The 27297-nt window shown below is 35.1% G+C and overlaps 1 protein-coding gene across 2 annotated transcripts in view; it reads right to left on the reverse strand.

The window, feature by feature from the left end:
* Positions 1-27297, reverse strand: part of Col4a5 (collagen type IV alpha 5 chain) — a 193164-nt gene that overhangs the window by 56212 nt on the left and 109655 nt on the right. For both annotated transcript variants that reach the window (XM_087903202.1, XM_048428518.3), the window contains exons 22-30: positions 23565-23657; positions 21971-22041; positions 21511-21702; positions 20472-20640; positions 19021-19113; positions 18823-18927; positions 14128-14225; positions 12511-12661; positions 547-660 (exon numbers count right to left, since the gene is read on the reverse strand). In XM_087903202.1, coding sequence (XP_087759328.1) covers positions 547-660; positions 12511-12661; positions 14128-14225; positions 18823-18927; positions 19021-19113; positions 20472-20640; positions 21511-21702; positions 21971-22041; positions 23565-23657 — 1086 coding nt within the window. The remainder of the gene's footprint in view (positions 1-546; positions 661-12510; positions 12662-14127; positions 14226-18822; positions 18928-19020; positions 19114-20471; positions 20641-21510; positions 21703-21970; positions 22042-23564; positions 23658-27297) is intronic.

Raw genomic sequence — 27297 nt, forward strand, 5'->3', positions numbered from 1 at the left:
ACCACTAGGCTACATATTCACAAAATCTGAGCATCTAATTTTTTTTAAAAGCTTAGTGTTCGCAATTATAAAATTATTCCCAGTCTAGGAGCAAAAGAGAGGGAGGAGGGGATCAAAGAAAAGGAAACAAAATACCTATGATATATTTTTACAGAACACCCTTGTGAAACCTTAATTATGGCTTTTATGTGTTAATAACATGAAAAAGTTCTACATGCAAGTCTTGAATATTATTGCATTATAGTTACTCTGGTCTGAAATAATTAGCACTAACAGTTTGAGGTCTATGTTTCTAAAACTGTATTGTTCAATGATTATATGGCAATGGTAACTGTGTAATTATCAATTTATGCTATTAGAAATAGATGGATTTTAGGTGAAAAGAGAACAGAAACATAAAGTATTAAATTAGCTCTTATGCTGTGATCTATAATTCAAAATTTTATAAAATTATATACATGCATAAATTACCTCTTAAATCACTTTGCTGGAAGGCATTCATATACACTGCATGTCCTATAAGAGGCACATTAACTGTGAACTTACCAGGTTGGCCTATTGGTCCTGGAGTTCCTGGTGGTCCTGGTGGTCCCTGAATACCAATTCCTGGCAGCCCAGGAGGCCCTATTGGGCCAGGCTGTCCATTTGATCCAACATCACCTTATTAAAAAAAACGGTTTACATGTTAAAAATAACAGCTTCCCTCTTTTTCTTTATTCTCTCGTACATTACATCTGACCACAGTTTCCTCTCCCTCCTGTCCTTCTGATGATCCCCTCATCACTCCTCTCTTCTAAATCCACAATTATTCTGTTTCCTTTCAGGAAAGAGCAGGCCTTCCAGTGAAATCAATCAAAGGGCATAATAAGATGCAATAAGACTAATTTATCCAGAAAGAAAAGTAAAAATAAGTACCCAAACAGAAATCCCATCAATAGTTAGAGACTTATTTAACACAAGGCAAGTAGTCAACTTCAGCATCTGTCTCAACTCTCAAAAATGCACAAAAGGTTCTAACCTATGCCTTCTTGCTATCTGTAATTTCTACTGGGCAACTCTTAAGAAAACATAGTTTTTAATCACTTAAACTTTTTAAGCAGATAAACGTCAACATCTTCCTGTTTATTAGCTCAAGGCCATATGGCTGAAAATGTGCTCAAGCCTCTCCCCACCTTGCCTAAAATATTTTGACATTAGAAACTTTTCACTCTCTGCATTTGCTATCACTTACACTTTTTCAAAAATTATTCTATCTATTAAAATTTGCTCAGAGAACACTGAAGAAGAGAGAGTGGAATGATTGCATGAGCCAGGAGTCAGGAAGGACTAGAAAAAATGAGTGTCTTCTGCAGATGCCAGGACAGCTCCACTTAGGGACACGACAAGATCAAACCAGTGGACGTTCCTGTATAGAGGGGACAGGGGCTCATGTGCCACCAACGCTAGTTGAGGAGGTACTGACAGTTGATGGCTTCTGGGGAAGGGAAAGTGTCAGTTTTCTTATAGTGTGTGGCCCCTGGTAGGCTGTTCTTATTCTAGTGGACTCATGAGCACAGGAGCAGCACAAGTTGGACCCAGGAGATTATTTCTTTTTAAAAAGAGGACATGAAGTTTGGAGGCATGGAGAGGTGAAGGACGGATCTCAAAGGCGTTATAGGCAGGCGTGGGAAACCTACATAGTATGTATACATTTCTAAAGAGTTAATAAAGGCATTGCATTTAAAAAGGAAAAAAAAAACCTGTTCCTTCAGAGAATCCTTGGATGAGCTCTGACAAATGTATACAGCCATATAAGAAGCACTGTAATCCAGCTTTAGAACTGATTCATCGATCCTCAAAAGCACCTGTTGCCGATCCTTTCCCACATGTCAATTTTCTTGCAACTACTGTTCCACTTTATTTCTTCCAAGTTTTCCATTTCCAGAATGTCATAAATGCAATCATGCAGTACGTTGTCCCTTGAGTATGGCTTTGTTCACTTAGTATGATGAATTTGAGATTCGTTTATGCTTATTGTGTACACAGATACCCAATCATTTTAGCACTGTTTGTTGCAAAGATTTATTTTCCTATTGAAATTGACTGTGTACATTTTTGAAAGATACATGTCGGACTGAGATTTATGTCAGCAGTTAGAGTGTATGTTTAGCATGCATGAAGTCCTGGACTTGATTCCTAACACCACAAATCAAATATTTCATTGTATAAATACATTACACTGTGTTAGTCTTTGTTGCTTGATGGACATTTGAGCTGTTTCCAATTCTTGTTGATTATGAATAAGCTCCTATGAACGTAGACTCACAGATTTTTATGCGAAGTTTCATAGTTTTCTTTTCTAAATACCTTAGAAATGGGCCTGCAGTTTAAGAGTGTAAGAGCACACTTCCCTTTCTAATACATTGGCACAAAATTTTCAAAGTGAAACTAAGCTTGATTTGGTTCCCATGCTCGAGACTAAACTAACTCTCAAAGTGGCTGCTCTGTTTTGCATTGCAACTAGCTATGTAAAAAACTCATAGTTATTCCACATACTTGGTGGCAGTTTTTTCTTCCTCTTGAAAAGAAATCCAATTCTTCTTTTAAATTTATTAGATTAAAAAAATCAATTCAAGTTCCCACTCCCTCCACACACCCTCCCACCCCACCCCCAACTAATCCTCAGAGAGGGTAAGGCACATTGCTTTGGGGGAAGGTTCAAGGCCCTCCCTACTATATCTAGGCTGAGCAAGGTATCCATCCAGAGAATAGGATCCCAAAAAGTCAGTATATGTAGTAGTGATAAATCCTGGTGCCACTGCCAGTGGCCCCTCAGTCTGCCCCAGCCATGCAACTGTCATCCTCATTCAGAGGGTCTACTTTGGTCCTATGTTTGTTCCTTCCCAGTCCAGCTGGCGTCGGTGAGCTCCTATTATCTCAGGTAAACTGTTTCAGTGGGTGTACCCATCATGGTCTTGACCTCTTTGCTCATATTCTCATTCCTTTCACTCTTCAGCTGGACCTTGGGAGCTCAGTCCAGTGCTCCGATGTGGGTCTCTGCCTCTGCCTCCATCAGTTGCTGGATGAAGGTTTTATGGTGATATTTAAGATAATCATCAGTCTGACTACAGGGCAAGTCAAGATTGGGCCCCCTCTCTATTGCTTAGGGACTTAGGTGGGGTCATCCTTGTGGATTCCTGGGAATTTCTCTAGAGCCAGGTTTCTGCTAACCCTATAATGGCTCCCTCAATCAAGGTATCTCAAAAAAGCCAATTCTTATAGTCATGTATCTATCTCACTGTGGCTTGAGCTTATATTGTGCAGATGTCTCCAATGAAGACTCTTATATGTACTTGTTTACCATTTGATTGTCTTTTGTGGTGAAATATAGATATCTGTTTTAGTAGATGCTAATGCTTTCCAACTCTACTTTTTAATGTAGTTGTTGTTTTCTGACTGTAGTTTTACAGATTTTTATATTTTTTGCTTATAAATAGTTCCCTAGATATATGAGATGAAAATACTTTACTTCAATGAAGTCCAAGTTAGTAGTCTTCCTTTTTATGATTATTAGTGTCATATCTAACAGTTTGTGTCTAGGTTATGATCAAAAAGATTTTTCTCCTATGCTTTCACTTAAAAGAAAGTTAAATTTGACCTATACACCCGTGGTTCCACTGTCTGAGGGCTGAGGATATTTTTTCCATAACTTATAATGTTTAATATTGATTATCAACTTGACAAGATTTAGAACCAAGCCTCTAGACTGTAGGGTATTGTTTAGATTCGATTAAGGTGAGAAGATTCATCCTAAATGTGCCTGACACCATTCAATGAGCTGTGGTCCCTGAAGCTGAAAAGAAGAAAGTGAGCCAAGCACTTCATCTCTTTGCTTCCCCCAAAATAGATGCAGTGAGAACAGCTGCCTTGAGCTCTTGCTGTCAGGACTTCCCCTTCATAGTGGACTGTACCTAGAACCGGGGACCCAAATCAATCCCTCCTTCTTTGTTTCTTTTGTCACTTATTTGCCACATAAATGAGAGAAACAAGATTACATAGGGTTATCCAAGAGAAGCTGCACCAAAAATATGTGGCCCATTAAATCTAAAATATTCTACTGCTTGACGTTCTACAGAAAAAAAGATGGAGTGCTGTGTCCTAAAAGCTTTATGTATGGGCCTACAGTCTATCCTGGGATAGAAGTAGAAATGGGGGTTTCATTTGCTTGTTTCATGCACATATACACAATATTTTCTGTACTATTTATTAGAAGGCTTCTTTTTCTATTTAAACTTCAATTTGTAAGGATAGAATTTACCCCAGCCTTAGAGTGTATGCTTAGCATATGTGAGTGCTTGGATTTTATTCTTAGCTCCACAACAAAGGAATCAAACACAAATCTATTTCTAGATCTCGTGTGTCTGCATTCAAATATTTCAAGATATGTTAACCACTATCAGATGGTAACAAGTCTTGAAATCAAATTCTTTGAATTTTTCAACATTGTACTTTCTTAATTTGTTTTGACTACTGTAGGTTGTTCAGGTTTCCACATAAATATTAGACCAATTACAAACTTCTGTCATGCTTTCCTTAATGATACGATTAGCTTATAGATCATTTTTGTGTAGACTTGCTATCTTCAGAAAATTGTGCCTGCCAGTAATTAGCATAGTGTATCATTCAATTTATTTATATTTGTTTTGTGGCATTGGTATTTTTGTAGTTTTCTTTACATATAAATACTGAACATATTTTTAGAGACACGCATAATAAGAACATGTAGGATGAAGAGATAGGAAGCATGGGTGTGGGCAATTACCTAGACCACTATGGAGACATAGAGGAGAAAGGAAAGATGGAGGAGCACGCTTCACTGGCCTGTGAATTTTGTTTCTCTATTTAATTTGGCATGTGTGTGTATCTGCACTAGAAAGATGGGACCTTCTGTGGGATGTTGGGGAGGCTTGGTCTCTAGATATGTATGAGAAGAAGGAACCCTACAGAGGTAGATGGAGAGCCAAAACAAGTAGCTGAGGGACAACGCTGAGACATGCAGGTAGATCTTTTCACATCTGCTCCCAACTCTCCCAACACAGGGCCTTGGCAAGTATACGATTTTTCCCCTGTGCTATCAGGAAAGGTTAAGAAGACAGAAGATGGAGGGAGAGGTGTAATGGAGTTAGAAGTAAAATGAGGGAAATATAAGATGGATCCAGAAAGTGTACATCTGGAGCCCCCTCTGCAGCTGTAGTGGGAGGTGATGAAAAGTATGGGTCCTCCATAAGGAGCGCTCTGCTCTCTGGTATGTCAAAAGAGAGGAGTGGTGGGCTGACAGAATCTTTGGGAAAGATGCAACTGAGAGACATTGATGAGACGCTAGTACCCTGCCACAGGTTAGGTAAGTCCATAAAAGCCTCCGGTGCTTTGACTTTTACTAATTACAAATGGAAAAAGACTTTCTTGGGAAAAAAAGAAATTTGGTGCTATTTTAAACAATCTTTTTTCATCTAATTTTAATTTGTAAAAATACACTTTATTTTTGCATATGTGCCCTAATACCTACCTATACTCTAAAATTGATTTTCTTTCTGTCCCAAGGTTTTGTGTAAGATGATTTTTCTAAGTATAAAATCATATTATGGATGAATAAGAAATTCCTTCCTTTACAGTCTGTATGCTTTTAGTTTTTTTGTTGTGCCTTATAGAAATGGCTAAATGTTTCCAGTATAATACTAAATTTTTGGCAAATAATTTTGTGTTGTAACCTGTCTTTTGGGGAAAAATATTCGGTCTTTCTCCATTAAATATACTAGATTAAACTTCTTATAAATCATAAAGACTTTTGATAAATGACTATATCATAAAAAAAAGAGTTTTGGGATTTCACGATTGATGACCATTATTCTGAAACAGAGCCTCCCACTGTCCACATGCACAGTGCCTGAGACCATGTACTCCACAATGTCCTTGAATTTGAGGAAATCTATCCTTCTCAACATACCATATTCTGAGTTTAAAGGCATGAGCCACTATGCCCAACTAACAGGTTTCCTTGAATTTATAATTTTCTAAAATTGTTTTTAAGGAATGAATGTTGAATTTTATTAAATAATTTTAGCAATATTTAAGGTAATAGCATAGATGCAATTTTTAGACTGTTAAAATAGCAAATCATACTGGATAATTTCCGATGTCAAAGTAGCTTGTATTCTAAAGATAAAATTTATTTGTTCATGATTCAGTTCCTTTTTAAATGTTGTAATGTTTGATGTGTCATTGTTCTCTTGAAAACTTTTACCTATTCTTGAGAGATTTTGGCTTATAACAGGTTTGTTCTTTTGCTTTTTATTTGTTTTGCTTGTATGGTTTTGATGTTTGAGTAATTCTACCCTCACTCACAACCACTTGGAAGTGATCCATCCAGTATTCTATGGGGGAAAGAAACTGTGTAGGAATGCTATTACTGCTTTTTAGAATGCTTGATACCAATTCCCAGAGATGTCACCTGCACCTCAAGTATTCTTTGATGGATGAGTTTTAAACTACAAGTTCAATTTTAGAAAAAAATTGTATAAATTCTTTTAAACTTATCATCAATAAATTATAACAATACTTAATAATGGGTCCATGTTATCTGTCAACATATTTTTCAGCATGCACTCATTTGCTATAGTCCTCTGCTAATCTTTTGTTTTGTTTTGTTTTCTGACCCATGGGTAATTTTATTTTATTTTTTTATTTATTAAAAATTTCCACCTCCTCCCTGCCTCCCTTTTCCCTCCCCCTCCCCACTACCTCCTCCCTCTCTAGTCCTAAGAGCAGTCAGGGTTCCCTGCCCTGTGGGAAGTTCAAGGTCCTCCCTCCTCCATCCAGGTCTAGGAAGGTGAGCATCCAAACAGACCAGACTCTCTGCTAATCTTTTAATGTTTATAGTGGTGTTGTAATGATGTCCCCATTTTCATTCTTAATATCAGTAATCTATATAGTTCTGTTTTCATGGTCATGCTATTTAAATATTTATCAGTTTTCCTAGAATTTTCAAAGGATCTCATTTGGATTCAGATGTGCATCAGTTCTATTTAACTTTTTGAAGAAACTCATTTGGTTTCATATAAATTTCCTGTTTTGTAAATTTCATATGATTGATATATTCCATCAATCTGTATATATTCTTTTTCATTTGTTTACCTTCCTTATTTTCTCAAAAATAATAATTTATTTAAGATTTATTTTCAAAATAGGGTTTTCTCTGTGTCATAGCCTTGGCTATCCTGGAATTTCCTCTGTAGATCAAGCTGGCCTTGAACTCACAGAGATCCATCCGCCTCTGTCTCCCATGTGTTGGGATTAAAGGCATATACCACCACCACCAGGCTTATTTTTCTTTTTTATTATATAAACTTTAGCACACAAACTTCTTCTTGAGCCACAAGATAGGTTTTACTTTATTTTCACTCAATTACACATGCTTGTTAATTTTCCTAATTGTTTCTCCTTTGATTCCTGGTTTATTTAAATACTCTAGATATTTTCTAAGTGTTATGATTTTCCCAAGCATATTTATCTTCCTGATATAATTTCCTTATTTAATTTTTCTACTATTACCTTCTTAATAAATATGGTTTTAATTTGCTAAGGTTTGTTTAAGGCAAGATTATGCCTTTTCTTGGTTAATTTGTGTGTATGGAAAATAATGGCTCCCTGTTCGTATTGGGTGAAATGGGCTACAAATGTCAATGTTGGAAAATTCCTTACACTTTCATACTAGAATTCTGGGCATCTTATTTTTGTATCCATGCACATAATACCAAGACTAAGTACTGTACATACTACATGGATGAGGAAGGAAAGTCAAGACCATCTAATAATGGAAATTACAGCATTATAATTTTCTATCTGTAAATTTGTATTTGCTCTACTTAGAAGAGCTGCTGAAATTCTGTAAACTTATAATATAAAATATTATTTTCTTATATCTCAAACTTACTTTTCATAATTATAATATTTATAATCCTAAGCCCTCTTTTTATATATTATGCATTAGGTATTCATTTAGTGAGCTCATTTATTCATATTAATTTTGAAAGAATTCATCCTTTCCTTACTGACTAATGAAGATACTTCTGTGAATACCAAGTTTATGAAGGCACATATGTATGATTTAGACACTTCTACTAGTGCGCTCGTTATTCCTGAACAGGTTCACAGTGTCATTTTATCATACATTGATGTGTATCTGGTAATTATTGAGCTTCTAAATCAGTTTCATGAAGTGCTTCTGAATGATTTATTAAATTCTTATTGAATATGATTTATATTTATTATAAATGGGAAAAATTGACAACAGCAAGCCTTCCCACTAATATATAGGATTAAAATTCAATTATAAAATTTTAAGTTGCTTTTAATAGTTTATATTTTCCTTATAAATATATTAGACACATTATCTTAATTTTGAAAAAATGATACACATTTTATTGCTATCAAATTTTTTACTTCTAATGTTTCCAAATATATTGTTTCTTTTGTCAAAGTATTTTCTATATTATTTCTGTTGATTAGACTATCTTTTTTAAAAGATTCAGTCAAAGTGTCATTTCCTATACTTCCAAGAGCCTTCAAATGAAATAAATTAATATATGAGGTAAACAGAATGCAAAAAAGAAAGTCATCATCTAGATGGGGAGCCACTCATCTAGACTTTTTTAATATTAGAGAGCAACTTCTGAGATTTTTCAAGAGCAAAGTTCATACCTTTGGGTTTTTATGACTTAAGTATTAACATGATCCATGATATGAACATAATAAATGCTAGGCAAACGAAGAACTTATATAGAAAAATGTCCAAATATTAATTCTTTTAGTACGTTAAGAACTGTACTAACAGCAGTGCCCAATAACTTCCACCTGAGAGCCTATGGTTAGGGAGACAGAAACGGGAATAATGAGTACAACAACAACCTGGCTTACATAGAGAATTCTTGTCTCAAAATGAAAACCAAACCAAAAACAAACCAGAAAGCAAAACACCCCAAAATCTATTTAGATTTTACTATTAAAAATATGGGAATCCTAAATTTCCTTTAAAATATTAAACAAATTTAAATATTAAACAAATTTATAATAACAAAAAGTACGTTTCACATGTGTAGTTCATTTCTTCATAAACTATTTCTCAAAGTATAGTAGGGAATTTCTTGAAAGGAACTACCAGTAGATTATCATTCAAAATAATTTGATTTGCAATTTTTAATCATGGCTTATAGATGAGAAAGATAAACTGTTGGGGCACTCCAACTTTAAGTGATTTACAGCCCTTCAAACTTATTTAGTCACAGATATATAGGTGTTATTAAAAGATATATAGGTGTTATTAAAAGAAATATAGGTGTCACTAAACGATATAAAGGTGTTACTAAAAGAATGTACTTAAGAAGAGGCTTTCTTGGACTACTTTTGGGATTTTCACAACAAAACCCATTCTGGCTAAAATTAAGTGGAGATATATATTGCCTTAATGAAATCTTTGAAAATATGGAGTTCATTTAGTTATGTCTCCAATACATTGACCAAGAGAATTCTATTCCTTGCAAACTGACCAGTGAAATAAAACCAGCCAAGCCAGCTATGTTAACCCTACTCCTTTCTATATTTAAAAACATCAAATTCAAGAACTTTAAAGCAATGGAGAAATGGGAGATGATATCAACAGTTCACAGGGAAAATGAGGCTCTTAAAATATGAAATGATGGTTAATTCACTCACAGTAGGCAATATGTACATTTGAACTATGCTGAGAGAAAAGGCAAAGTACATAGTATAGTTTAAAATATTAATACAAAACAAATTTTTACATTATGGGAGTTCACACATTAATCTATAGCTACCTTAACATACACAATGTGATACTAGTTAAAGAAGAGTAAAATAGATGAATGAAATAGGACAGCAAAAACAAAAATCCATCTTTATACAGTATTTGTCTTGATAGAGATCCCCACATAATTCACCGCTGGATTTCTACTTTAAATAAAATGACATAAACGCAAATTATTTGAGATTAATGACAGTAATAGAACAGAATGCCTTGGCAGTGCTGAGCAGACAAATACTTCTTACACAAGGCACAAAAATGATAATAAAAAGCATAAATTAAAAATAAAAATAAAAACAATAAAATTTAAACTTTTATCCAAACACACTGGAAATGTGAGTAGGTAACCAACATAGGGAAAAAAATACTCCTGAGTTTATTCTAGGAAAAAACAAATACTCATCAGGGTATACTAGGAATACCTTCAACTTAACATAAAACACAACACAGTCCATCAATTCAAACTGGTAAGTGTTTAAATATCTCACTAATAATCCACAAGAGCAGTTAAAAAGATGAACGTCCCTAGTCATCAGAGAAATATAAATTAAAATGTAATTTATGATAATACCACAAAGCAAGAAAAACTTAAATGCTGGAGAGAATGGCGACTAATGCTGTATTGGTGTGAATTTTAAATGGCACATCCATGTTGGATAAAGAGCACACATGAACAACAATTGTAATCTTAGCTACATGGTTAATCAAAATGAAAATATATATTCATTAAAAGATGATAACTCTTCTAATAACTTCTCTCATAATAGTCAGCTACTTGAGACAGTCCAGGTATCCTCACAATGTCATCTTATTTCTTAGTAATAAGAACTATGATGAGCATAGTGGATGCTTTTTTTAAAAAAAAACCATGCTCAGTGAAAGATGTTTTACAAGAATGTACATATTGCATGATTCCAATTACAAGGACTCCAGAACAGACAGAATAATGATATATTTTAAAACACTTGGAAAATGGAATAAGAACAGTTTCTAGGAATATATATATATATATATATATATATATATGTGTGTGTGTGTGTGTGTGTGTGTGTGTGTGTGTGTATTGTGTGTGTGTGTGCACATGATAGAACTTAGATAGAGCATGACAGGGAAATGCACTATCAATTAGCTGTGATCCCAGCCCTGAGAAGTTTATATGATATTGAATTGCATCTGTCAATCTGAAAATATATCTGTGGATTTTATATAGGAATACAATACCTATATAAGTAGACACCTTTGGAATTGTAGTTATTGTATACCTGCTGAGTATTTAGGGGGAAATGCACCACTTCTGTGATTTGTTTTGATATACATCAAAAATAAATCAGCAGATATAGAGATATGGTTAGGTGAACAGATGTATAGTAAATACAGACAGTAACATGTATGCATAGTTAAACACTCATAGTGGAGCATCACTGATGGATGTGTACAGCAGTCATTGTGTTGTCTTTTCTACCTTGTATTATACGTGGAATTTCCATTTCTGGGACTGAGGATTGAATCTGGGGCCTTTCACATGCCAGGCACGTTGTCTACTGTAGAGCTGTATTTCTAGCTCATATATTCACATTATTTTATTTAAAGATGCTTTGGAAGCAGACAAAATGTTATACACAGGGCCCAAGCAGCAGGTAGACAGCCATACGATGTACAATTGTTTAATGTTTCTGTGTATTTGAAAACTTTACTATGACATAGTTTAAAGAAAAAATTATACTGACAAACCTACTTACTTCCACCAGGCAAGAAATATCAGGAGGTTTGTTTTTTTTTTGCTTAGTCAAGAAGTGATTGGGGAAAACAAGTGCATTCATTGGTTGCTGATAGGAATGCAAATGGCACAGACTGAAAGAAATTTCATAATATCTTGAGAGGCTTTTACTTTTTAATGAGAAAATTAAGTTTCGTTCCTCTAGTCTACTATTATGCCTGCACACATCTGAAATAACATGTGGCATTATTTGTAATCCGAAAGGATTGGCAAAAATCCATTCAAAGAAGTAGCAATTGATAGTATACACATGTAATTTAATACTAGGCCACTAAATTCTTTTAAATGCTGCAAGCACTGACTTGGAATGATTCCTAAATTATAAAATTATACAAAATGAACACATGAAAAGGCAAAAGGCAATTATGTCCTTTGTTTTGACAAATGAAGAGAAAACTTCCTAAGTTAGTACTTTTGTAGAGGAATAATAGAGAAAAAGAAACTAAACTGAGATTACATATGGGATGGGGAGGAAGAAAGTGGGAATGGGGGATGAAGTGAAAGAAATATTTCTTTCAGTTTGTCTGCATGTTTATTTGTTTTTGAGACAGGTTATTCTGTAGCCTAGACTGGTGTAAACCTCACTAGATGAGGATGGCCTTGAATTCCTGATCATTCTGCTTCTGACTCCTACATGAGATTACTGGCCTATGGTACCACACTAGGGTCCGTTACTTTTGTGCAAATATCTTTGTATTACCTCTGCAAGAAAATCAAAGATTAAAAATAACTAGTAGAATATGAACAAAATTATAGCAGTAACAGAAGAACATCATGGGCTCTCCAGTTAACTGGCTTATGATCCTTAACCTTTTCTAAAGGTTTCAACATCAATAAAAGTTTAAAGCAAATTGAGAAGTAGCAAGAGCCTCCATACCTTTTGGTCCAGGTAGCCCATCCAAGCCAGTGCGTCCTGGAGGACCTGGAGGTCCTGGAAAACCACGATCACCTTTTGGACCAGGTGTTCCTTTGAAACCTGGGAATCCTGGTGGCCCAGGTGGCCCAGGTAACCCAAATCCTGGCTCTCCCTTAAGCATACACATAACAAAACACAAGGAAAAGTCCCGTGACTTTCCTGATGCTTACCATTTACTATAGAGAATTTAAAGCAGAGAATACAAAGTAATACTTCTCTTCCATGGTGAGGGAGAGGATAATCAAATGAAAAGTAATGGGCATGTTAGAGAGAACATATGGATGGATAGGAAACAGGGTTTAGTAAAATCAAATTTAATGCATTGGACTGGCTTCAAAATAAGCAAGTTAACTAAAAGGGCATGAGATTAACACTCTACCCAAGTGAGGAAATGTGAATATGGATTGAGAATTAGATCATCCAAATAATGATTTTAAATTTACCTAAGTCTTATAATGCCATTGTGGTTTCTGTATAAATTTTCCATTTAGTTAGAGATTAATATTGAAACAATTTCAGGTGAAATGATGTACTTTTGAGATTTGGGTTAAGTAAGAATACCCCCCCCAAAAAAAAAACAGGAAAAGATTAAGGAAATGTTATTAAAATCTTAATAATTTTGTGCCTGGGTGACAGATATATGAAAGTTCATTATATTACTTCTCTTGCTTTTGTGTTTATTTGAAAATGTTCATTATAAAATAAAAACAAGCCAACAGAGAAGTAGTTTTCTCATGAGAGCCCATCCGCTGTTTTTCCCGTGGAAAACAAGTAATAATGATGAAATCCAGCAAGATTAAATCATTTAAGTACAAAAACTACAAGCAGAATCAAAATAATTACACACTGCAGCAGTTGGCTGAAGGCTGACTAAAAAGTGTTTGAGGTTAAATAAGATACAATAGAAGGAGTATAAAGGGATTATTGATTAGTAGTACCCAATAGCAGTGATTTGCTTTATGTGTCTTTGGTGGAATTGAAACAGAAGAAACAATACAGAAAGGACTTAACACATCTGGCACAATCTCACCAATCATCACACAGGTATGGCAAGTATGAAATGGGTTACTACATAAGCACAGATGAAGCTGATCATTGGATTCTTTCATGTAATCTAACAGCCCACCTGTCTAAACAAAGGTCAGAAAGTTTGGATCTAAATATTACCTTTTGTTTCAAGATGGCTTGGGATTAGATATTTTATTTTTAAATGAAAATATAGCCAACTTCTTTCAATATAATAAAGACCTGGCCCAATGTCTGACTTAAAATAGGAAATGGGACTAAGGACAGTAGAATTGACAAGAGGGGCAAGTTAAAATGTTCCAGACTGGGGCTAGAAAGATGACTCAGGAGTTAAGAGAATTGACTGCTCTTGTAGAAAAACCAGGTTCAATTCCCAGCACCCACATTGTGGTTAACAACTGTCTGTAACTTCAGTTCCAGGACACATGAGATCCTCTTTTGACCTCTGCAGTCAGTAGGCACACACATGGTACACATTAATATGCATGCAGGCAAAACACTCATACACATAAAAGATTAAAAACTAAAACTTTAAAAACTAAACTTCCAGACCTTTGGTCCTGGAAAGCCTGGTGACCCAGGTGGGCCATCTGGACCCATTCTTCCAGGTGTTCCAGGTGCTCCTGGAGGTCCCGGAATTCCTGGGAAACCTGCAAAATAGCAAGACATTTTTTTTAATTCACAGGAAGAATAAACTTTAAAAATATAGCTACATTCTCATCTTCATAATCATGCTTTACACAATAACTCATTAAAAGTACATGGACATTCTGTATGTCTACTCAGAACCAGGCCTAATAGACATTTGCGATTCTCTCTCAACCACTTTAGCCTTTCATTTCCACAGAGTAATGGGTGTCTAAGAAGATACATTCTCCTAAAGAATATAGAATAAGTCGGAACTAAATATAGTGAATGAATGCCACATAAAAATACAGAACTTCCCTTCTGCTTCCATCAGGAGGTAGAGTGGCATAATATCTACAGATGAGCTAAATGCAACTCATGTGTTACATAAGAACTGACACATAGAATCAGATCTGACATTTTAATAAAAGTATTTGGTAGAAGTGAGGATTGTCATTACAAAAGGGGCTGTGCCACTACTCATGAGAATAATAAAGCAGAACTGTAGAAAATAAACCCCAACATTTCAATAAATCAAGGGAATATTTAACTTGGGATAAAATATTGTATATGTGTACAGTGAATCTGTTTTCTGATTAATACAATCTATTAATTCATTACATGTCTATTTAGTGCTTACTATATGCCCAGGAGCTATTCTCAGCTCAGAGAATACAATGAACACAAAATGCAAGTATTCCTGTGATGTTCTTTAGTACAAGAATAATTTCTGCATCTGTGAAATGCAGATAGTTAAAAAACTATTCATCTATTTATTTTACATCCTGCCTGTAGCCTCCCCCCATTCACCTCTCTCAGTCCCACTCTCCTATTTCACCTCCCTTCCCCCAATCCACTCCTCTTTCATCTCCATCCAGGAAAAGGTAGGTCTCCTATGAGTATTATTAAAATATGGTATATCAGGTTGCAGTAAGACTAAGCACTGTAGATAGTTTTGACACTAGATTGTTTTAGAAAATGAACTCCAGGTTCAAAGAAAGACCTTATCTCCAAAATTATGGTTCATGTAGTGACTTTCTTTTTTAATATTTTAATTTTCTTATAATTTTAATTTTATGTGTATGGGTGTTTGGCCTGTGACTGTCCAGGCAGCAAGAGGTCTTTGTCAATTATAGAGTTTTAGAAGTTGCTTACAATGCACTTCCTGTTTACTTAGGTAATATTATATCCTTCTGGAGTCTTTGATAGAGTTGAAGAATAGATAGATAGTTATAGTTTTCCTTAGTTATGATAAAATATAAAGTATATAAAAATATTGTAACTGTAATTCTTGCTTGATACCTGTTTTGTATATGTAATTTTACTATGTTAAAGTTAAAGCCTTTCTTTTTATTTAAACAGAAAAGGGGAAATGGTATGGGAAGTCTTTCTGAATATGTGTTGCTTTTATTGGTTAATGAATAAAGAAGCTGCTCTTGGCCAATGGCTTAACAGAATATAGCCAGCCTGGAAGAGATATATATAGAGAGAGAGTAAGTAGAGTCAGTAAAGATCATGGAGCTGCCAGAGGAGAAAAACACAAGCTGCCAGGTGGAATCTTGCCAGTAGGCCATGAGGCTCATGGTAAAATACAAAATAATAAAAATGGGTTAACTAAAGGTATAAGAGCTAGCTAGCAGTACACTTAAATGATTGGCCAAGCAGTGGTTTATATAATACAGTTTCTGAGTGATTATTTCGTGGGCTGGGCAGCTGGGAACAAAGAAGCAGCCTCATACTACAAATTGGCGCTCCGATGTGTGCTAGCTAAATCCACACAAAACCTGAGAGGCCTTGGAAACAAATTCTAGACACTAAAAACAAAAGTTTAGTCACATTTTTTTTTCCCGGATGGACTTTGTTTTGCTGGCAGAATGCTGCAGCTCCTTTAAGAGAAGTCTTCCTGATTCAGTGGTAGCAGAAAAAAATATGTGCAGTTTCAAAACAGCTGCTTCCTGGTTCACTAGAACGAATGTCTCTGACTTTTTTTGGGAGGTCTGACTATGGAGCATTTAAATAGGGTTTGAGCAGATTACCACAACTTGTTTAATGGCAACACAGACCCGCTGTGACCGGACCCTGGATCTGGGACAGAGAGAATGATTCTCAGAGGCAGTGAACATGTCTCCACCATGTTGGACTGGGCAGAGCAAGAAGGCAGGGCTGTGTTGGCCCTATCCATGCCCACTTAGCATTTTTTTTAAAAAGTCTGTTTCTGGTCAGAAAAGGATTTCAGATACACAGTATGAAAGATTCAGACATAAAAGACCTCTAAATGAGACACAGTGTGTTTAAAAAAATGTATGTAGGCTTGGGAGAAAGAAGAAAAAACATAAATAGACAGTAAATGTAATATAAAAGTATAGAAAGTCATAGATTAAAGGAGTAAAGGTAACAAAATAAATACTAAACTTGTAGAAACAGTTATAGAGTAAAAAATAAGCCATGTAAAGAAGAAAAATACACAGAGAGTCTGGATTATGTATATTATTGTGCTATTTTTTATTTTTTGACTGTGAAGGAGCTAAGTACAGAGAGACATTTCACTGTATGTACTGCTAAGCTAAACCAGGAAATATATTTTAAAGGCATCTTGATTTCAGAATATGGGTCTAAGAATATGCTACTTTGGAAAAGAGGTTCTTCTTTTGTTTCCACAGAAGATGAGAACCTGTGGATTTCTTCTAGACTAATGTGGTTTGATGGACCAAGACCCCCTTAAAGGTTGCCATGAACACCTCCAAAAATGCTTCGCACAACAAAAAGCAGGGAGCAGTTTGGAGAGAACTATGCCCAAATTCTCTAAATGATTGTTTATAAATGTTTCTTTACATTTAAAGGGGGATATGCTACTGAGACTTGCATTGGTATGGATCTTGTTTTATTGATACAAACTTAAGGTCAATTTTGCTGTATGTATATTTCTGCTCTTGATTAAAGTATTGTGTTTGCACAGATCATTAAAAATGTAATGGATAATTAAGAAATACAGGTTAATAGATAGTAATCTGTAATAGTCAAACTTATAGTCATGTTAGTTAGGTTTTCTAGATGTACAGAAATATATTTCAGATGGATAGTTATTCTTTAAACCTCTCAAAGACTAACAGAATATAGCATTTAAAATGTTTTAAGCACTTAGACTTTTCATGACATGAGACACATCTGCTCCTGGCAGTACCAATCTACTTTAAGAGGAAGATGGGCATCGAAGAGGCTACTTATGGAGTTAAGAAACTGCTCTTGTCTGGACTTCTTGATGTTTTGCTGTATGAAGAGGATATGCAGGACCCACAGAAATATGACTGCTGAAGTTGCCTAAAGAAAATGAGACAGTCCTTCAGGGTTCCTGCCTCATGAAAGAGTCTGCCAGACATTCTTCGGGACACAGGAGAAAGTGACTGGCAAACTGCCAATATAGGTGAAACCATTTTTGAATTTTCCTGTTTCGTGGAAACATCTTCTGGATACTGTGAGCTAGTAGGCTGAAGATAGATGCCCCAATGGTACAGATGAACTTTGGGTGACTGTCCAGACAGCGAGATTTCTCTGCCAATTCTAGAGTTTTGGAAGTTGCTTACAATGTACTTCCTGTTAACTTAGGTAATATTATATCCTTCTGGAATCTTTTATGGAGTTGAAGAATAGTTATAGTTTTCCTTAATTATGATAAAATATAAAGTAGATATAAATATGGTAACTGCAATTCTTGCTTCATACCTGTTTTATATATGTAATTTTACTATGTTAAAATTAAAACCTTTCTTTTCATTTTGACAGAAAAGGGGTGGTGATGTGGGATTCCCCTCTGCATGTTGTGATTACCATTAATTAATAAAGAAACAGTCTTATCAACAATGAGGACCTTAATAGTGACATACATAGATCTAATCTAAACGGGAAGTAGAAAAAAAACAAGATATCCTGAGTAAATTGGGAGCATGGGGACATTGGGAGAGGATTGAAGGGGAAGGTAGAGGAAGGGAGGGGAGCAGAGAAAAATGTAGAGCTCAATACAAATCAATTTAAAAAAAGAAACTGTCTTGGGCCTTCTCAGGGCAGAATAGAGAGAGGTGGGGAAAACCAAACTGAATGCTGGGAGAAAGAAGACAGAGTCATGAGAAGACATTTAGCCATGCCAGAGACAGAGGTCAGACAGAACCTTGCTGGTAAGCCAAAGCCATGTGGTGATACACAGATTAATAGAAATGAGTTAAATTAAAATGTAAGAACTAGCCAATAAGAAGCTAGAACTAATAGGCCAAGTAGTAATTTAATTAATAGTTTCTGTGTGGTTATTTTGGGAGTCTGGACAGCTGGGAAATAAATAAGAGGCCTCCCCCAACAGGCCTGTATGGATGTACATGAACCATGTGTGTGCCTAATACTAAGGCTGTTTAGGAGCTTTCATGGAGATGCTAAGAAGTAAGCCTTAGTCCTCCAGAAAAGAAGTCAGTACTCTTAGTCTCTGAACCATCTCTCAAGTCCCCAATGTGACTTTTCACTTATATTCTTTACAACATGTAGCAAAAGAATTATATTTACTTTGTTTTAGATTATGAAATAGTATTATCATATTAACAGGTTAATCTACACAGCCCAGTACCTAGTTCAACATACCTTTGGGACCTGGTGGTCCAAGAAGCCCAATCCCAGGGATACCTGGTTCTCCTTTGCTACCAGGTATTCCTGGCAGGCCTGGTTGGCCTGGAAGTCCAGGATCACCTACAGAAAAATAGCAGCATAAGAATGGGAAATATCCAAAGAAAGAAATAAAGTGATGAAGATTTTCTGAAATAAAGTCAATTCTTTGCATACCTGGAAGACCCATTTCACCATCTCTGCCTGGATTACCTGGCAGGCCAGGCTTCCCTGGCTGGGTTATGGTCTGGCCTGGATCCCCTTTAGGACCTGAAAATAGATGAATTACTTCAGAGGGAGAATCATTTACTTGACTAAAGAAAACAACCCGTTTTGTATATTCTAGGGAGGTATCAAACAGAAAGATAACACTTCAAAGAGAAAACGCAGATATCGGTTTTAGGTATTTCAATGATTGAGGATGTTTGATAACCAATTTTAGGTGTCAGCAGACTGACTGGATTAAGGGCTATTCAGACAGCTGACAAAGGAAGTATTTCTGGTTATGCTCAGGACCCATGAAGAGAAGGATATTTGAACCAGTGATCTAAGGAGGGAATGTCTGCCTTCAGCCAGTATGGGTCAGCATTATCCAATAGGAGACGGCTTGGATAGAACAACAGAAAACCCAAAACATAGGAAATCAACCCCCCCCCCATTCATCTGGAACACCTATCTTCTCTTTCCCTTGATAATCAGAACATAAATTGGACTGGGAAGAAGGTTCAGTCATCAAAGTGCCTGCGAAATAAGAATCTGTATTGACATTCCCAACACCCATGGAAACAGAGATAACCATAGTAGTACATGTCTGTAACCCTAATACTGAGGGTATGGACACAGGCAGATCCTTGGAGCCTACCAGCTAGTCAGCCTAGATGTACCAAGGCACTCCAGGTTCAGTGAGAAACCCTGTCTCCAAAATTAAGGTGCATGTTTTCAACCCTGAGAACATATACATACAAGTAACATTATTATACAGACTAAGCAGGTTGTATTTATGTATTTAGGAATGTGTGTGTGTGTGTGTGTGTGTGTGTGTGTGTGTGTGTGTGTGTTAACAGCATTTCAATCAAAAGAGACCATGAATTTGAAACAGAGAAAGGGATTACATGATGGAAGGGGTTGGAATTGGAGGGAAGAAAGGTAAGGAGGAAAATTTTATAATTATAGTGTAACTTTTTGTTTTGTTTTATTAAGACAGTATTTCTCTGTGTAGTCTTAGCTGTTCTGGGACTCATTCTGTAGACCGGGATGGACTCAAACTCATAGAGATCTGCCTACCTCTGCTTCAGAGTTCTGGGATTAAAGGTGTGTGCCACCAACATCTGGCTATTATAACTGTATTATAATACAATTTTTTTAAAAAATTCTAAAAAAATAGTAATGTGCATGGGTTACATGTAAATAACTACACAAATATATACATACAAAATATAATAAAAATATCAACAAATGACTGAAAAAACTTAACAAGAAATTCCACTTTAAACAAACGCATTCTATTCCCTTGCTAGGAGCATATAAAAGGCCAAAAAAACATGTTTCTCTTAAAAGGAAGGCAGTATTTTTGATTCTGCTTTTAAGCACATAAATTGAAATCAAACAAAATATCATAGTTAACTTACCTGGTAATCCTGGCTGACCTGGATTTCCTGCCACACCTTGCATGCCTTTTTCACCTATAGGGCCTGGGGGTCCAAAGCCAACAGGGCCCATAGGTCCCATATTTCCTGGGAGACCTGGCAAACCTGGGTTTCCAGGAGGACCTCTTTCACCCTTAAAAGCAATTCCACCCTGAAAATGGAAACATTTAAGAAACACATTGATACAACCTTATGTAGGTTAGTATGAAAGAATTCAACCAGGGACATGACACAGGCATAAATACTTCTTAAATGCTATATAACTGTGTGATATTATTAAATTGGATCTATGATTGTATCACTTACTTACGCATTACCTCCTTCAAAAATATTTCTGAACTCTCTCTTTTGGTGGTACAAGCCAAGAAGATAAGTAGATCAAAATTTCTGCTCTCAAAAATGTAAAATTTACCATGAGTTGAGATAGTTATCATCTATCTATCTTATTATAATATATATTTCCAATTTAAATATCCCAGACTGTATGTTAAATACAAAATGATATTGTTGATTTATGCTCAGTGTTTGGCTTTATAGTATCTTAATCTGGCCATCTATGCACATAAATCTATAACATTCCTATATATACAAAACATATTATATTTCTTTTCATGTCTAAAAAATCCCACAGAGATATTTGGAATAAGATGTGAATATCACACTGAATCCTAAGCATTTAACTTCCTACCCATTCATAGCTATAAATAATTGATGCAGGAATGAATTAAGAAGTTGTTTATAAAACTGAAAGAAAATAGTAAGGAAAGTCTAGTTAGTAACGTACCATTTCAACATAAAATTTTATTATTTTAGGCATCAGTAGACTATTCATGTAAGTACTAGGCCCCATCTTTATTTTAATTTACCAAGAGTTTTTTTGGGGGGCTGGGGAGGAGAAAGGAGTTTACCAAGAACTAAATTTAGGGTCTCACAAACAGGTATGAGTTCTACCACTGAGATAGAATGTCATTCTAACATTACGGACAATCTGACCTAAAAGGAGACTTTCAGACCAACTCACAGGCTCTCCTTTGGGGCCAGGAAGTCCTGGCAATCCATCCTTTCCAGGAGTCCCGGGTAGACCAGGAAGCCCTGGAGCTCCAGGGGAACCCAAGTCTCCTTTGTCACCTTTCATTCCCGGAAGAGTGAGGACATCACCAGGGTCACCTTTAGGTCCTGGAAAGCCTGGAGCACCTGGAAGTCCAGGTATTCCCTGAGTTAATAGATAAAAGAGGGAGAAGAAAGAGAAAAAGGAAATCAGATTTTTTTCTAACATTCTTTTCTCCAGTTTATTCCATTAAACCACACAATAACATTTAATATGCATGAAGTAAGGAGGGCAAAACGAGGAAAGGAAAGGAATAAAATAAATCATAATTTAACATTCAAACTAAATTCAATGTATGTGTCCATAAGTGAAAATTAAAGGGCACATGGCCTCTTTCCAGTCTTTTGTGGCTCATAATAGAATCAAAGCTTACTGGTAATCCTTTTGGACCAGTTGTTCCAGCATTTCCTTTTTCACCCTTCTCTCCGGGGACTCCGAGAGATCCTAAGACACACACAGAATCATGTGAGCTCTGAGCCTCAAGACCCCAATCATGCTCATATAAAAACCAGGGTATTACAAAATTAGATTCTAAACTGAGAACTTTATTCTACTGCATTTAAGTCATATTTTCCTTCTTTCATGTTTTTAAGATGAAGAAATCAGACTTTCTTATTTTAAAGTTTATTTATTTTTACTTTATGTGTGTGGGTGTTTTGTTCATTTGTCTGCACACCACCTGAGTGCCTGGTGCCTTGGAGGCTAGAAGAAGCTATCAGATCACTAGGACTGGAACTGCAGATGGTAATGAGCCTTCATGTGGGTGCTCTTAACTGCTGAGTCACTCTCAAGCCCGAAATCAGACTTTCTTACAAATAAATATATTTAACAACATATATAGCATTACATCCTAAGGACTATTTTACAAAGTTTACAGCTACTAGGCACTGTGAGATTGGGCTAGAAACCCTATAATCATCCTATTGCCAAGGAAGAAAATAAAAAGACTGCATAATCATAATTTTCAGCTATGCAATCTTCCTATATCCTTGCTAGTCCTTTTTTAGTTTGCTATTCCCTAAGATTTGGTTTGTAAGTTCTGTTTGGTTACTAAACAGAGGTTACTAAAGTTAGAAAAAGTTACTAAAGCAGTGACTCTACAGATGAATCTCTGCACTATCTGCATCATTATTACTCAGTTATTAGTTTAAAAGTTAATATTTGGATATTGCTAAGACTTTCTTAACCCAGAGCTACTGAATAAGAACATGGAGATGGAATCCAGAAATCTGAATTTGAACAAGCCCTCTGTGTGATTATTATTTATTCCCATATTGAAGACAATCTAGATTGGAAATACAGGCAATATTACTTTCTAGCTCCTAGTGGCAACGACGAGGCCTGCTAAAAGTATTTCCAAACTCCTGATGAATTTGTGTCTTTAGTAGACACACTAGACTGGTAAGTAGTCTGGAATCTATTATCAGCCTGGACTCAGGCACTACATGTAACCTCAAGAATATATAATATTGGCATATGTGAAGAGTTAATTGAGTGGAATAGCTGTGGTTCTGGAAAATTATTCAAAATTAGGAGGGAGTCCTTACATGTACAAAGAATATTGGCAGGTGGTTGCCAAAACTTTAATAAAAACCTTGTTCCTTAATGACAATATGTGGTATATTCCTAATAACTCTGACTCTGGAAACCATACTTAGTATTCAGACAATATGAACAGTATCCCTAGTTTTCTAGAAGAAAAGTCTGACTCTATATGTCATTTCACTTTTGGGACAATGGAATTCTTTGAATAATACCAAACATTGTAATAGAGAATGTTGGTAGATCTGGTATTATAAAAAAAAGTTTCATAAGAGAGGCATCTCATGTTATAAGAGAGGCATCTCATGTTCAATAATTTGTAGACATGAGTGACTAGCTATAAACTGGGAAACTAACAACATTCCAAAACTATTAGCATGGTCATAAGGGCCAACAAAACATTGTCTACACGAAGAATATTTTACCTGGAGGACCTGGGAGACCTGGCAAACCGGGTTGGCCTGGAGGCCCAGAAATGCCAGTTCCAATACAGTTGAAGCAGGTGTCACCTTTGTCACCTGGTGAAAAACAAATATTACTGAAAGGGTTAATTAAACCTTCTTTAGATAAGTTCTGAAGAAAGGAATAGCATTCCTACTCAACCGTGTGTCTGGAGGAGTCTATGTCTAAAACCAATTCTCAGACAAATAGCGAGTGCCTACGGCATATAGAGGATGGCTTTAAGTATTTGTGACACACTGATAAAATAAAGCAGACAAAATTTCATGTTTGTGGCACTAATTTCCTACCGACAGAAAGGAATAATAAACAATAAAGGCAATAAATTATTAAATTACATATTAAATAGTTTAAAATTAAATTTAGTAAGCTTTTGAAGGCATATGAAAATATGTGGGTAAGGGAAAATAGGTGTGACTGAGTGTTCGAGGTGAGTGGTGGGAGAAAGGTTGCAATTTGAACTAGGATGTGATCAGGACAGATCTCATGGAAAGGTAACTACATAAACAAAACGAAAAGCATGGTATTTGTGTAACATGTATAGCATATTCTACGTACAGACAAGGAGCAGCAGGTAGATCAGACTGTTGAAGCTGAATAAGGAAGGGGGACCAAGTTATAGAAGCTATGCTAGACTGTAGTTTTTACTGTGCATCAAATGAGAAACTGGTGGGTGTTAAACAGAAGAGCCATCATTATAACAAGCCTCATTTGCCCACAATGAATATACTTAAAGTACCAAATTGCACATTCATCTGTTAGCCATACACCACTAGTTATTGTAGTTATTCTCAATATGTAGATATGAAGTTATATTGGAACTACAGAATTATTAATAAACATGGCTTTACATCATAAATACTACTTGGTCTTTCACATTACAAGTGAATTCACAGCCAAACTACACATTTTGCTTAAAAATTTAAAAATTTTTCAACCCTTAATATCATCCCAAGGAATGTGAGCCAGTCTTACAAATCTAGCTATCACATCTACCATTAATTGGTAAACTATCCATATCTTTATTTATTTAAATTATATTTAAATTTTTCATACAGCATATTTTGATCATATACTTTCCCCTCTCTCAATTCCTCCCAGATCCCAATTCTCCTGATGGTCCTACATGCTATTCCTAACCATTCTTTCCAAACATATTGTCACTCTCTATACCCTATAAATTTTAAGCAATACACAATGAGTGAATTATATATAAATACAATATTAACTCATCACTTACACAAAAGTACTTTAATAATCATTGGATAAGACCCTATTAGTTCTATAACACCTTAATCTTAAATTCATTACATACTTTCCATATTGCAAACATAGTTTCAAAAAAACACATCATGAATCCAATAAATGAAGCCTCATACTTCAATTTACAAAAATGTGTCCATGAACTGCTAATTTATACAATCAAAGATAAAAATATGGTTTTCTTACTTTTAAAGGATAACAACTATCCATTGGTCTTAGGAACCAAATCAAAACATTGAGACAACTCCAAATAAAATAAATTAATTAATATTATATTATGTTAATTATGCTTATAATTTCCTTCACCTATATTTACAAAGATAATTACAACCTCGTATAAGTAAAAAATACTCATTTAAGTGAGTTTTATTGTAATTGTATCCCCAGCAACAATATTTATCAACTTACATCATAAAACTAAAATCTCCAGCTTACAAGAGATAACAATTGAAACTATATACTTAATTTTCAGCTTTGAAACTAGAATATCATAGCAATAGTACACTTTCTACATGACCAATTAACAATAATCCTTATGATACATACTCAAATCTAAATATCATCCAATTCTTCAAATAGTTCCTCATATTTCTTACTATGTTCATTCTAGTTACTGTGAACAACCTATTTCAACTATTAATAGGATGAATAGGGATATATGACTTCCATTACTAGAAGGATGTACTCAACAGATACTAATACAGTTTTATAATAACTTTCTAAGCTATTTGATATAACTGCATCAAGGATTTGTCTTAGCTTTTCTCAAAATCTGTACACGTGTTATTTAGATGCTCTGGGACACCCATCAACCATAACCTCCATGATGAGCAAAGCATATGAAAAATAGTAGACTTTGTCAAAATTATACAATTTACCAATGACAAATGCATGCTCAGCACTCACTGGAATACCACTCTTACCAGATTCCGCTCTAAAGAGCATATAAACTCTGCAAACATCAGGCATGCTAATATCTCAGCTCTTCTTCCTATGTTCATTGTCACTTCCCTAACAGCAATATGCAGCTCATGACTTCTCTTTTTCAACATCTTAGGGCAATCTGGAATCCTTTCATTAATTAATTTTAAGAAAATATCTCCCATTATTAATTAAGCCAATGAAACAGGATTTAGATGTCAAACATTGTCTCAAAAAATTCCCCACTAATAACTACATGTGCGTTCCTTAAACTATTTCCCTCACCATCAAGATTTTAGGCTTAACTTTTTCCTATGAAAGCAATATAATGATGCTAACCTTACGACTTTATTTTCCCCATCTACCCATAGTTTTTCTGATTTTCTGGATTTTTCCCAACTACAACACATAATTATTTACTAAAAAATTAATTATTAAGTAAAATACCGCTTCAAATCTTCTAGATTTAACCTGGTTGAAAAAAAAGCAGTTCCCCCAAATATCTAGATATCCAAATGCAAAATCCCTTGACAATTCCCAATGAATCAAAAAAGAATAATTAAATAATTAAAAGATAAACAACTAAATTTACTTTTTAAATTGTTGTACTATGTCTTTTATTCTTATTACTTTTTAATTTACTTGAGTAATTTCAATTATAATAAAGACACAAGTAAGGAACAAGAATCTACACTATTATTCAACTTCCAAAGCTTTATAACACAGTCATAACTATTGTGCCTTTACAAGACCAATTTCTTCACCTTCATAAATTTCTCAATCACTTATATTATTAAAAAAGCTCTACCTCATAATTTGCTAACAACACAACTATAATTAACTCTATCAACAGACACCATTAGCACCTTCAAATTATTCAATTAGTGCATGGCAAGTCTGAGTGTTTTTCTACTGCCACTGCTGTGGTATATCCAAATACTAGCATCACTCCTAAGCAAAATAAAAATTATGCTACAAAAGACCCATGCAAACCTGAATATAATTTCAAACCCACCACTACCAGTAATAACTGACTTCAGTCTACCATAAATAGGTAAAGATTTAAGACACTCTTATGAAACAAAATACATAATATAGCAATATATATTATAATTTCCATGTGGAAGTAAACTGACTAATGGCATGGAAAACCATTGTCATTATTCAACCCTAGAAACTTTTATGACCAAAACCTCTCCCTCTGTCACCAATATTATTAGTCACTTACATGCTGATTTACCAGCCTCATCCTATTTCAGCACAATGACAATTCCGTCTTTTACAAGGCATTATACTACTAATTATTACAGTTCTCTGTGTAGAAATACATTATACATTATATAAAATGGTTATATTTCCATCTGTCAGGTCTGTCTGCTGGATGATTTTTCCAGTATCATTATGCAAACAGAGCCTCCATCTTTTCCATCTGCTTGTTATTCTTCTCATGAAGAACAAGGCCTATACTATGGACATTTACTTTCCTAGAAACTTGAAACATTGAAATTATTTTAC

The sequence above is a fragment of the Myodes glareolus genome, chromosome X (assembly GCF_982192425.1).
Source record: "Myodes glareolus chromosome X, mMyoGla1.1, whole genome shotgun sequence".
Classification (NCBI taxonomy): Eukaryota; Metazoa; Chordata; class Mammalia; order Rodentia; family Cricetidae; genus Myodes; species Myodes glareolus.